The sequence below is a fragment of the Gopherus flavomarginatus genome, chromosome 14, assembly GCF_025201925.1.
Source record: "Gopherus flavomarginatus isolate rGopFla2 chromosome 14, rGopFla2.mat.asm, whole genome shotgun sequence".
In the NCBI taxonomy this organism is placed as follows: domain Eukaryota; kingdom Metazoa; phylum Chordata; order Testudines; family Testudinidae; genus Gopherus; species Gopherus flavomarginatus.
In genome coordinates, this window is record NC_066630.1 from 15,542,435 (window position 1) to 15,556,094 (window position 13,660).

Here is a 13,660-nt window from a genome sequence, read left to right on the forward strand (position 1 = left end):
GTGTCTCTTATTCCAATCGTCTTACTAAATAATGGTTTATTCAAATGGAAAATTTGGCAAGAAGAAGTATATGTTTTCCAAAATGACAGCATATCACACAAGCTAAATCCATTACAAATCTGTATATGACTTCACTTGTATCACTAAGCTGCATGTTTCCCCTCTGTTAACTTAGCGCGCTTTCAGTACCACCCATGGGATGCAACAGAACAACTCATATCTGTTCCTCCAATATGCTGAAGTTACTGTCATCTACCATAAAAAGCTGTTTGATACTTGTTTGCCAGTGAATAACTAAACATAATAGTTATTAATGGCTAGTTAAGAGAACAAGATATCTTGAGTCACTGTTGTGTATTACTAATATTGTCTCTCAAAAGCTAGCAGGAAATATCTTGCATCTATTTACTAACTATATTATGACAATGTCTTTCAAAATGCCACAGAGTAGAAAATGTACCTAAATAACTGAGTAAACAAGGCTGATTATGCATCAGTTTGAGATTTTCTTGGTTAACTAGGGTTCTCAGTGTTTACAATAAAATGCTTTAAATATAATAATACTCAGTAAATTTCAGATATTGCATACCATTGTGAACTCCTTACGTCCACTCTTGAAGGACATTCAATTTCTAGAGTGTCTCAACTCCAGAGACAGTTGTGCCTAAAAGACCTGATGTAAAGTTCTTTGAAGTCAATGAGAATCTTTCAATTTACTTCTGCTGGCTTTGGTTCTATCACATAGTGGGGACCTGTCATAACCTTAGTCCCAGATTTGGACCTTAGCGTCCAAAATATGGGGGTTAGCATGAAAACCTTCAAGCTTAGTTACCAGCTTGGACCTGGTACCTGCTGCCACCACCCAAAAAATTAGAGTGTTTTGGGGCACTCTGGTCCCCCTGAAAAACCTTCCCTGGGGACCCCAAGACCCAAATCCCTTGAGTCTTACAACCAAGGGAAATAATCCTTTTTCCCTTCCCCCCCTCCAGGTGCTCCTGGAGAGATACACAGACACAAGCTCTGTGAATCCAAACAGAGTGACTCCCCCTCTCCGTTCCCAGTTCTGGAAACAAAAAGTACTTTTCTATTCCCCCAGAGGGAATGCAAAATCAGGCTAGCAAATCCAACACACAGATCTCCCCGATTTCTTCCTTCCACCAATTCCCTGGTGAGTACAGACTCAATTTCCCTGAAATTTCCCACAGTTTTTCCATGGTCCCTGCCAGGAAATTAGACCCTGAATCTGTAAGGATGTCGGAGGGCCAACCTACCCTGGCAAAGATGTCTGTTAAGGCCAGGCACACAGTGTTAGCCCTGGTGTTGCCTAGAGCTACTGCTTCTGGCCATCGGGTAGCAAAGTCCACTAAAGTCAGTACGTACTGCTTTCCTCTGGGCGTCTTTTTTGGGAAAGGACCCAGAATATCCACAGCTACTCGCTGAAATGGGACCTCAATTATGGGGAGTGGCTGGAGAGGGGCCTTGACCTGGTCTTGAGGCTTTCCCACTCTTTGGCATACCTCACAAGACCGGACATACTTGGCAACGTCCTTGCCCATCCCCTCCCAGTGGAAGGACTTCCCCAACCGGTCCTTGGTTTTGTTCACCCCAGCATGGCCACTGGGATGATCATGGGCTAAGCTTAAGAGCTTCCCCCGGTACTTAGTTGGAACCACCAACTGTTTTTGCGGCTGCCATTCTTCCCGGTGTCCACCGGAAAGAATTTCCTTGTATAAAAGTCCTTGGTCTATAACAAACCGGGATCGATTAGAAGAGCTGAGAGGCGGTGGGGTGCTTCGTGCCGCCGCCCACGCTTTCTGAAGGCTGTCATCTGCTTCCTGCTCAGTCTGGAACTGTTCCCTTGAGGCTGGGGTCACCAGTTCTTCCTCAGACTGTGGACTTGGGCTTGGTCCTTCTGGAAGCGATGTAGGTGATGGGGTTGTTTCCGTTGCTGGTGAACCGCTCTCCGCTGGTGCACCTGAGGGTATTTCAGGCTCTGGCTGAGCCTTTTGGGTATGGCTGTCTGTTGCTTCTGCCAGTTGTGGCTTGCTGGCGCCCACTGGCGTTGAGTTTGAAGATGGGGTTGTAATCGCTGGTGCTGGTTGCTGTTCCAGTTCCGGGCCTGGGACTGGAGGTGTTGTGGCTGTTTCAGTGGTTGGCATGGAATCCGGGTCCACTACCTCTGTCTGGGTCTCTGGTAACACAGACGGGGCCTCTGTGGACGGTTCAGGAACAGGAATGGGTCTGGAAGCTTGCCTGGTTTGGCTACGGGTAACCATTCCCACTCTCTTGGCCCGCCTCACCTGGTTGGCCAAGTCTTCCCCCAGTAGCATGGGGATAGGATAATTGTCATAGACTGCAAAAGTCCACATTCCTGACCAGCCTTTGTACTGGACAGGCAGTTGAGCTGTAGGCAAGTCTACAGCTTGTGACATGAAGGGGTAAATTGTAACTTTGGCCTTTGGGTTGATGAATTTGGGGTCAACGAAGGATTGGTGGATAGCTGACACTTGTGCCCCCGTGTCTTTCCACGCAGTAACCTTCTTTTCGCCCACTCTCAAATTTTCCCTTCGCTCCAAGGGTATTTGAGAGGCATCCGGGCCTGGGGATCTTTGGTGTGATGGTGGTGTAATGAATTGCACTCGCATGGTGTTCTTTGGACAGTTGGCCTTGATATGTCCCAGTTCATTACACTTAAAGCATCTTCCATCTGATGGGTCACTGGGCCGAGGTGAGTTACTGGAGACTGGTGAGGTGGAAGAATAGGGTGTCTGTGGCTTTACTTGGGTGGTATGTGGGGTCTTTGGCTGTCCTCGGTTGTAGGGTTTATGGTCTGTGTGCCCCTTGGGGTAATCGTTCCCCTTGACAGTAGCTTTTTTGCTTTCTGCCACTTCCATCCATTTGGCTCCAATCTCCCCCGCCTCAGCGAGATCTTTGGGTTTTTCATCTTGTATGTACCGTGTGATGTCTTCAGGAACACCATCCAAGAACTGCTCCATTTGTATGAGGAGGTGCAGTTCTTCCAAGGTTTGAACGTTGTTTCCTGTTATTCAGGCCTCATAGTTTTTTGCAATGTAGTAGGCGTGTTTGGGAAATGACACCTCTGGTTTCCACTTTTGGGTTCTGAAGCGCCGACGGGCATGATCTGGGGTTATCCCCATTCTGTATCTGGCCTTGGTTTGAAAAAGTTTATAGTCATTCATTTGCTGCTTAGGCATTTCAGCTGCCACCTCTGCTAAAGGTCCACTGAGCTGTGACCTCAATTCTACCATGTACTGGTCCTCGGGGATGTTGTACCCAAGACAGGCTCTTTCAAAATTTTCCAAGAAGGCCTCGGTGTCATCACCTGCCTTGTAGGTGGGAAATTTCCTGTTCTGTGGAGCAATATTTGGCGCCGGGTTGTTAGGGTTGGCTGGCACAGGCAGCCCAGCTTTTGCCAAGTCCAGTTCATGTTTTCTCTGTTTTTCCTTCTCTTCATTCTCTTTTTGTTGTTTTTCCATTTCTCGGCGGTGGGCCAACTCATCTTCTGCTTGTTTCCTTCGGTAGGCCACCTCTTCTTCTTCTAGTTTTCTTTTGTGTGCTGCCTGTTTGATTTGTTCTTCTCTTTCTTTCATCGCCATTTGTCGCCTGTGTTCAGCTTCTTTGAATTGCTCTTCGGCCTCAATTTTTGCCTTAGAAGTCATGATTCCTGTTTTCTTGTGTTGGGGTGCCCTCCGGTGTTTATCTTCTGAACTGCAGGCTCTGTTGCCTCCTGGAGTCTGCCTAGCAACAGTGCTTTTTTCCTTTTCTTCCTCTAGCGTAAACTAGAAAAACCACTTTATTTGCATATATATAGTGCTGGTACTTGCCTCCTAATGGGAGGGCTATTGTGTGACAAAAGACCCTTAACAGTTTCTTAATGGCTTCTTGCTTATTATGCAAGCCACAAACTGCCAGAGAGAGCAGAAAAAAAAAATTCTCTCTGGTTCCCTTTTAAAACCAAACTGTTTCTCTCTGCTAAAAAGCCCTTAGCAGAGAAAAGAAAAATATAATATTCCTACTGGCTTCTGGATTCTGTCTATATCCCAACCGCTGCTACACCATGTCATAACCTTAGTCCCAGATTTGGACCTTAGCATCCAAAATATGGGGGTTAGCATGAAAACCTTCAAGCTTAGTTACCAGCTGGGACCTGGTACCTGCTGCCACCACCCAAAAAATTAGAGTGTTTTGGGGCACTCTGGTCCCCCTGAAAAACCTTCCCTGGGGACCCCAAGACCCAAATCCCTTGAGTCTTACAACCAAGGGAAATAATCCTTTTTCCCTTCCCCCCTCCAGGTGCTCCTGGAGAGATACACAGACACAAGCTCTGTGAATCCAAACAGAGTGACTCCCCCTCTCCGTTCCCAGTTCTGGAAACAAAAAGTACTTTTCTATTCCCCCAGAGGGAATGCAAAATCAGGCTAGCAAATCCAACACACAGATCTCCCCGATTTCTTCCTTCCACCAATTCCCTGGTGAGTACAGACTCAATTTCCCTGAAATTTCCCACAGTTTTTCCATGGTCCCTGCCAGGAAATTAGACCCTGAATCTGTAAGGATGTCGGAGGGCCAACCTACCCTGGCAAAGATGTCTGTTAAGGCCAGGCACACAGTGTTAGCCCTGGTGTTGCCTAGAGCTACTGCTTCTGGCCATCGGGTAGCAAAGTCCACTAAAGTCAGTACGTACTGCTTTCCTCTGGGCGTCTTTTTTGGGAAAGGACCCACAATATCCACAGCTACTCGCTGAAATGGGACCTCAATTATGGGGAGTGGCTGAAGAGGGGCCTTGACCTGGTCTTGAGGCTTTCCCACTCTTTGGCATACCTCACAAGACCGGACATACTTGGCAACGTCCTTGCCCATCCCCTCCCAGTGAAAGGACTTCCCCAACCGGTCCTTGGTTCTGTTCACCCCAGCATGGCCACTGGGATGATCATGGGCTAAGCTTAAGAGCTTCCCCCGGTACTTAGTTGGAACCACCAACTGTTTTTGCGGCTGCCATTCTTCCCGGTGTCCACCAGAAAGAATTTCCTTGTATAAAAGTCCTTGGTCTATAACAAACCGGGATCGATTAAAAGAGCTGAGAGGCGGTGGGGTGCTTCGTGCCGCCGCCCACGCTTTCTGAAGGCTTTCATCTGCTTCCTGCTCAGTCTGGAACTGTTCCCTTGAGGCTGGGGTCACCAGTTCTTCCTCAGACTGTGGACTTGGGCTTGGTCCTTCTGGAAGCGATGTAGGTGATGGGGTTGTTTCCGTTGCTGGTGAACCGCTCTCCGCTGGTGCACCTGAGGGTATTTCAGGCTCTGGCTGAGCCTTTTGGGTATGGCTGTCTGTTGCTTCTGCCAGTTGTGGCTCGCTGGCGCCCACTGGCGTTAAGTTTGAAGATGGGGTTGTAATCGCTGGTGCTGGTTGCTGTTCCAGTTCCGGGCCTGGGACTGGAGGTGTTGTGGCTGTTTCAGTGGTTGGCATGGAATCCGGGTCCACTACCTCTGTCTGGGTCTCTGGTAACACAGACGGGGCCTCTGTGGACGGTTCAGGAACAGGAATGGGTCTGGAAGCTTGCCTGGTTTGGCTACGGGTAACCATTCCCACTCTCTTGGCCCGCCTCACCTGGTTGGCCAAGTCTTCCCCCAGTAGCATGGGGATAGGATAATTGTCATAGACTGCAAAAGTCCACAAGACAGTTGTGCCTAAAAGACCTGATGTAAAGTTCTTTGAAGTCAATGAGAATCTTTCAATTTACTTCCGCTGGCTTTGGTTCTATCACATAGTGGGGACCACCACCAAAACTAGTAACTTTTCTAGCATTAGGAAACATATAACTGCTGTTAACCTTTCACTATGATAAAAAATGGCCATTTAACCCTAGGTTTGGTTCCCAGTCATAATCAGTTTTTGCTCCATGACAATATTTTGCCTCTCACCCTTGATTACTTAACTTATTTAGCCTTATAGGAGGGATCTTGACAAAGGGCTTTTGGAAGTCTCCTTTATTCAATACTTTGACACTTGCAAAGAATCCTAAGATTAGTGAAACATGAATTTGCTATTGCAGAAACCCTGTTGGTTAGACCCATCTGTAGCAGGAAGAGACGCTGAGACATAAGCCCTTGTATTAGAGGCCTGGTATAAGGCCTGAGGCCTGAATTATAGTGGTCAAAACTTTGCTGATATGAAGCAAAGTCAGGTTGTGACCAAGAGGCAGGCCAAGTCTGTGGATTTATTGGGCAATTTAATTGAGGTCTGCTGTCTTCGCTATCTGTGCAGAGCTGGAACAGAACACTAAATTAATGGACACGCAGCCAACATCTGACCACACCATCATATCATGACTTTCCAGATGTTGTTTGACTTTATTTTAAATTTGTTTCAAGCGATTTATCATGTGTAGATTTAGCACTTGTAATATTCTTCTGATATGATGACTGAATTGGATTGTGAAAGATGTGTAATAATGCTATTGTAAGGAAGTACTTAATCAAGTGTATTACAAATGTTTCATGATTTGTTTTAGTCCATGTGTTATGTACCCATTGTAGATAACTAAAAAGCCCATTTACTCATGAAGTAGTGGTGTTTTGAGTTCCTATTTGTAGAAGAAGGTAGCAATTTCTCTTGTAACCCCAATACTTGATTTTTAGTTCCAAGTTTAGTATGTAATGTAAAAAAAGAAGTTTGTTTCCATGAAATGTCACATTCAGACATCTACAGTAGCGATGAAACACTTGATGTTGCATGTGCTGTGGGGAGGAAAATTGACATCCTCTAATCCTGGCACTTTTAAACATATCTGAAACAATCACTTATCCAATAAGAATATATTGAAGATTATGCAAAAAAGCCAATTTCATTTTTCCCTCTGGAAAATTGGATTCAAAAGTCTTATAACATAACTACATCTATGTTTTATCAATAAAACTTGATGAGCCAGAAATTGTGTTTTATGCTGGAGGCACTAAGCCTATTGCACATATATGGCTGTGATTGTATTCCTACTATCATGAGCTAGGTTAAAAACCTTATCAACTGCATTTATTTGCAGAATTTTGAATACTGACACACCCAGCCAAGGATTAGTCTTTCAAGGGAAGGAGGACAAATTTGGACAAAGAATCAGCACTGACCTTGCATAATTAATCTAACACTGACATCTGGAAGAATAAAATATGTATCATAACGATGACAAGATTTTTGCCATAAAGAAACCCCTTTGCTACTAACAGACTATCCAATTTTTTACAACACATCTACATTTATAGAAGTCTGAAACAGCACTGTTGGTCATGGTGTGCTATGATGACAGCTGCTGAGACCTTTTGCTGGAATGCTGTCAGAACTTAAAAGGATCCATGCCTGGGTGGGAAATATAAAATGAATACTTCAATGCTACAGAATATGATGCTTGTGACTTAATGGCACATTTCCCTGTGAGGCAGTTCTGAACCAATGCCCCAGGATAGGGTCAGGAGGCATACAGTGGGCATGACATCCTGGGCAGAGGGATAGGTGGAGTGGCATGTCAGAAGTAGTTGTATAGTACTCAGAAGAATATTCTTTCCAAGAGTACATATGCAGGCTCCCACAAACATGTTACACTGCTTCAGCTAGTTAATGCAGAAACTGAAGAAGTCAGAATTTGGTTCATAAGACACATGAGGCACATGCTGAGGAATGCCTTACTCTTTTTCATCAAAAAAACAAATCTCCCTCAGACTCTCAAATGGAGTCCACTTGCATTACTGTCACTCCTCTCACCCCAGTCGTGGGCAAGGACCCTACTGTGCTAGGTACTATACACAGAGAATGAAAACAGACAGTCTCTGTCCCAAACAGCTTTCATTCTAAGTCTAGCTGAGTGACCCTCAGGACTTGTCCCATAATGACTGTTCTAAACATTTATTCATTTATGGAATAGCTTGTCATCCAAATGCAAAAAGGAAGTCCGTAAATGCTAACTTGCTATTTGTAGTGCTTATTAGCTGCAACAAGCTGTATAGGTGCCCTTAAACCTAGGTGCTACACAGACAGTCTCTCTACCTGAACAGCTTACAATCTAATTTCTAGATTGAATTAAAGTAGGTCCCAAAATATGCTATGTTCTTTCCAAATATTTAACACCTGGTTGCTCCTCTATGTAGCATACAATCTAAGGCCCTGGTCCTAATAGCTAAACCACACCGGTAGAGCCTTGTGAATTGGGTTCTTATCTACATGACTCTTGCATAGATAAATGTATGGGACTGGGACCTAGAACTTAATTACAAGTATAGGAACACTACAGAACTGAGACATCATTAATGTCTGACATTCTCATGTACTTGTTTTAATTATAGGCAGACTAAAGTTAAGCTTGTCTATCAACTTTAAATTATAAAATCCTGCTTTTAATTGTTAATAACTTTTCCAAACTCTTTGGGTTAAAACTTTCTATGCTAACTGCCTTGGGACTTTTTTTTTTTGAAGGGGGAAGTGGAGAAGGGGTGAACTTCAGCAAACACTGGCCAGCTATTTTTCAGAACAAGATTGAAGAAAAATACATTTTCCCCATGGGGAAAATTTCTACAGTTGCCTTGCTGAGACTTTCTAGCATATTCATGCTTTGGAGCAGGGACTTGAAATTTGGCAGGTAAATAGCCCTGGTGCCAGCCCTGTGAGGAAAAAAACCCTCAAATTTGGCCAAGTTATGACCCTCTGAGCATGTTCAAAAACATTTTTGGTAGAGACTTCTTAGTGTGTTTAGTTTACTAAATTCTCCACAGAGTCCATCTGTACCATGCATGCTCCAGCCCATGGTTACATGGCTGAGCAGGACTTTCAATGCAATTACTCCTTCTGGTTGCCAGCAGACACTGTGGTGCTGCTAGGCACAGAAACTGAGAACAGAGAGACTCTCACCTGTATTCTCAACACTTGCTGCAGGCTCCCAGGCAGCGTGGAAAAGGAGGAGAGAAACAACCTGACTTGGTATGGAGAAGGGCAAGGAGCGGGGCCTGAAAACTGGGAAGATATGGAGCAGGAAGAAGAAGGCAAGACTGGGATAGGGACCAAAATGTTTGCAATCATTAGAGAATATGCCCGTCAGATCCTCACCCAGCCCAGGATTCCAGAGCCCCGACATTCCTCTGATGTCAGCAAATATCTATGAAGCTCCATCTAGTGGCTGGCCCAGAGGATGACAACCTAGTTATCCAATTACCTCCAGGGTCAGCAAACTTTCAGAAGTGGTGTGGTGAGTCTTCTTTTTTTTTTCACTCTAATTTAAGGTTTTGCGTGCCAGTAATACATTTTAACACTTTTAGAAGGTCTCCTTCTATAAGTCTATACTATATAACTAAACTAGTGTTGAATGTAAAGTAAACAAGGTTTTTAAAATGTTTAAGAAGCTTAATTTAAAATTAAATTAAAATGCAGAGCCCCCCAGACTGGTGATCAGGACCCGGGCAGTGTGAGTGCTACCGAAAATCAGCTCGCGTGCCGCCTTTGGGACACGTGCCATAGGCTTCCTACCTCAGAATTATCTCGAGTTACAGAGATCTGTGCTGGGGTTATAAAGATTCTGATCCTGATGATGATTCATGTGGGGGAGTTGATGTGGACCCATATGGCTCAAATATACATATATTTCAACCATATGGATACATATCCACTAACCTACATGGATCATCATCAGGATTAGTAGATATGTATTAACTTAGAAAACATTAAAAGAACAGTACGGTTTCAAAAATAGAAGTCTTCACAAGTACCTCTCAGCTCTGTTTCCTTGTAATGATATTTGCACAGCTTAAAACACTGGGTAGTGTTTTGGTTTTTTTCCCCCACCCTAGCTTGTGCATACTATCAGTGGAATAATGCTACATGGAAAGGGGGGCATCTCTTTCTGTGATCACAGGGAGTTTAGGCATTTGTGAACCCTGGGAAAAAAATGGTGAGGGGGAGAGGATTCTCAGTGTCCTCTTGGGGTAAAGCGGATATCATTTTCATGATGCTTAATTTGAGGGGTCCTTTTTCAGGGAGGCACATGAGCGGAGACAGCCTGGCTATGGGCAACTTCTCCTCCTCCCCAACAAATTAATATAACAAACCATACAGTCTTAGCCTGGAAATGGACTGCAAAACAATATGAACTCAACTCCTTTTGTGCCAACAATCATCATCCCAGGAAAATCCTACTTCCAGCACAAATGGATTAATATGAATAATGAGATGCTTACCCTCTAAAATATTTAATATAGAAAAGGCTACACTAAGCCGTGGTCTATTTAAAAACAGAACCTCAATGTCATACAAGTGCTTGGGTCACAAATGCAGCTTTCCAGTTTCTAAAAGCCTCATTTAACATACCTGTTACCCAAACACAATATATCGCAGGGGACTTGAAATACCACAAATGCAATTGGCCTGTGCTTTATGAAGCAGTGCAAGGGAGGCACAAGCACACTTTTTTCTGAATAAAAACACAGTAGCACAGATTTGTCCATTCAAAGATCTCTTGGTCACACTCTTCAAAATTGCCCCCACAGGGTTTACCCACAAGATCACAGTATTAATGATATGTGACCATTTCTATCTTCAAGATGGATGAGTGAGTTTTTTAAATTCTTTTTTACAGACGGGAGAGCTCTATCTGTCTCCATCCCACTCTCCGCAACCGGGCTGGAATGCTTGTAATTATATTTTCAGAGCTGTGGTTAAAAACAGAAGATACACAGCGCACCAGCAATCACCCAGAATAAGTGGAGTAGTACAGAGATGATGCAGTATTAGACTTGCTAAAGTATATGACTTAATGTGAAGTTACAGTGGGTTTTGGAGAATAATAGTGTGTAAAGAACCTCCCACTGGGTATGCTATATACATTTACTTAAGCAGTGGAAGCTATCTAAACAAGAGAATCCAATCATACCCATTCACAACCTGGAATGGAACAACAGATGCCAATGGATAATATACAAAGCCTAGGAGCTGATTCCATTATTGATCACTTATTTCTGGATAATTTGCTCTTCCATCAATAGTAATAAAAAGAGGGTGAGGATTGATCAAATGCAGTATGACAAGAGACCATCTTGGGAAATGTGTATACAGATCCATCTTTAATTTCAGAGATGCTGTAATCCATTTTCATGTCAGTAAACAATATATTGATAATGAGTTGAAGGGAAAAATGTCATTAGGATTACTTGTTCATACAACTTTCCTCAGTGAAATGAATTGTTTTTCCTACTTATTTGATTTTTGGAGTTCTTGGTGGTTTTGTTCAAGATTGTAATCCAAATTTTAAAGATACTCTGGCACATGGAATGACAGTGAAAGTAATGAATAGCCAATAGAGTTTTGTTTTTTTCTTTGCTAGGGGGATGGGGAAGAGAAAGAGATCCTGAGAGATGCCTTTATTTCTCTTTTTGGTACTCTTACTTCTCTAAAGTCTTTAAGTCATATTCTAGAGAACTCTTAAATCACTATCCTTGTATATCTAGAGTGGGTAGCCTTCTGTTACAAGTGGTTACCCATGTGTTTGGCTGACCATGGCCAGTGTCTTGGTTGAACCTCCTAGGGACAGGGCATTCTTGCCCAATGCTTTGGATTGAGTGCTCAGATAATACACTCCTGGCATCATTCCCAAGTTCTTTCCTTGTATTGGAGAACAAATCTTAGTATTTCACATGGACAGAACAAGCCTCAAAACAGGTCTTGAACAAATCTTAAAATACTAAGTGAAAATGAAATTAAAGCAAAAACAAAAAAGGAAAACATAACACTCGGGCTTAAAGTATCTGAGGTTAAAAGAGAAACAAGGCAGAGAAGGAAAAAATCCTGGGTTTGTCATGCAGAGTATTAAAGTCCTAATGTCTCTTGGCAAATTTTTTCGTCCCCTTCCAGCCCCCATGGAAAATTCCTGTTGAATTTGAGAGAATGAAACAAATAGATGTTGGTACCCTACTGTGGGGAACTCAAGTGCTGACCTCTTTGCAGATCTTTGAAGTCATCCTATAGAAGTCCATAGCAAGGATGTAATTCTTCTAAAATCTACAGGACAGCATTAACATTCTACAGAAATGTTATTAAACTTTATTAAATCTTGTAGAACTCTTCTAAGGTCTCACTGACCAACAGCATTTTTCCATCTCTAACCTTTGGCATACCACTGCTGTGACTTCTTGCTACCTCCTTCAATCACTTTGAAGAGTGCATTGGTATTGCATAGTAGCAAGAAAGTCAAATGTTTCATTATACATAAATGAGAATGTTTGCTCAGCTATAGTAACTTGGTTATAACGTTGTGTCCCATTTCTAGCAGAACACATATTCTATATGTAAGCAGAGTCAGGATGAGCCCTACCCTGACATCTGGTGGCGAATTATGGGGAATGTGGAAAGGAATTTTAAGTATTTGCATTGGCACACTCACCCCATCTAGCATAGCGCACGGCAGCCTGGGATGGTTATTTTGACAGCTCTGGGATCCCCAAATTCTTTGTTACTGGGGCAAGAGGAATAAACTATTGTTACCCGATTATGTGACTGAGGAACTACAAGACTGCTTTATGACAGAAATGTTTCAACATAAATAAAGTGACACTTGCCAGACAAGGGACATGGGTTCCAAAATCCAGTGAATTGAGAGAGGCTGAGGACAGGTATCTGTGCTGGGTGGTGCAGGCTCCTTGTGTGAGCCAGAAGCACCAGTTCCACCCACTTCTCTCTCCACTGTGGAATATCAGAGTTGATTTTTCTTATTCCCTTAAGAATCTAGATACAGGTTACTGAGCTGAACTCACTTTGGGCTAATGGTGCACTAGCACTGGGGCTCCCCTACTATGAGCTGAAATCACTAAAGAGCTGGAATTACTGAGCTGAGAGCACTGAGTACTGTGCTAACTAGTGGGGGATCCTGAAGCTATACTGCAGAACAAAGCAGCTGGCAGACTGGTGTGGAGCAGTTTGTGGGGATGGCTGGAGTGGATCACGGGACAGCTGGTGGAGCAGAGCAGCTGGCAGAGCAGATGGGTGGAGCAGCCCACGGAGCGAGCAGAGCCGAGCAGTTTGCGGGGACAGCTGGAGCGGATCACGGGACAGCTGATGGAGCAGAGCGGCTAGCGGAGCAGTTTGTGAGGACGGCTGGAGGAGCGGAATGGAGTGGCTGGTAGAACAAAGCAGTTCTTGGAGAAGGCGGAAGCAGAACCCCACGGAGAGGCAGGGCAGTTGGCGTTGGACCATGTAAGGTGCCCCTTTCTACCCAGGCTGGCAGGGGGCGGGGGAGACTCTGCAGATAGACTCTCGAACTCTGGGGCTGTACTGACCCAGGACAGAGACTTTTGGACTGTAGGACTTTTGGGACTGTGGGTGATTTGGGGGGTTGCTGGACTCAAGAGCCCAGAGAAAAGGACATGGCCCAATTTCCTGGGGTGGGTCTTTGCTCACGGTTCGGTCTATGAACTTTAGTTGAGGTGTTTTTCCAATTTAAGGCTTGTTGTTTATCTCATATAATTAAACCTTTTCTGCTACACCAAGACTCTGTGCTTGCGAGAGGGGAAGTACTGCCTCTTCGAGGCACCCAGGGGTGTGTGTAAGATTTTCCCAGGTCACTGGGTGGGGGCTCGAGCTGGTTTTGCATTGTGTTATTGAAATGGAACCCCTGGAT

The 13,660-nt window shown here is 44.1% G+C and overlaps 1 protein-coding gene across 1 annotated transcript in view; it reads right to left on the reverse strand.

Annotated features, from left to right (window-relative positions):
* LOC127034479 (uncharacterized) overlaps positions 1 to 13,660 on the reverse strand; it is a 1,011,597-nt gene that overhangs the window by 34,030 nt on the left and 963,907 nt on the right. The window contains exon 2 of the mRNA XM_050923362.1: positions 3,054 to 3,581. Within this exon, the coding sequence (XP_050779319.1) occupies positions 3,054 to 3,581 (528 nt within the window). The remainder of the gene's footprint in view (positions 1 to 3,053; positions 3,582 to 13,660) is intronic.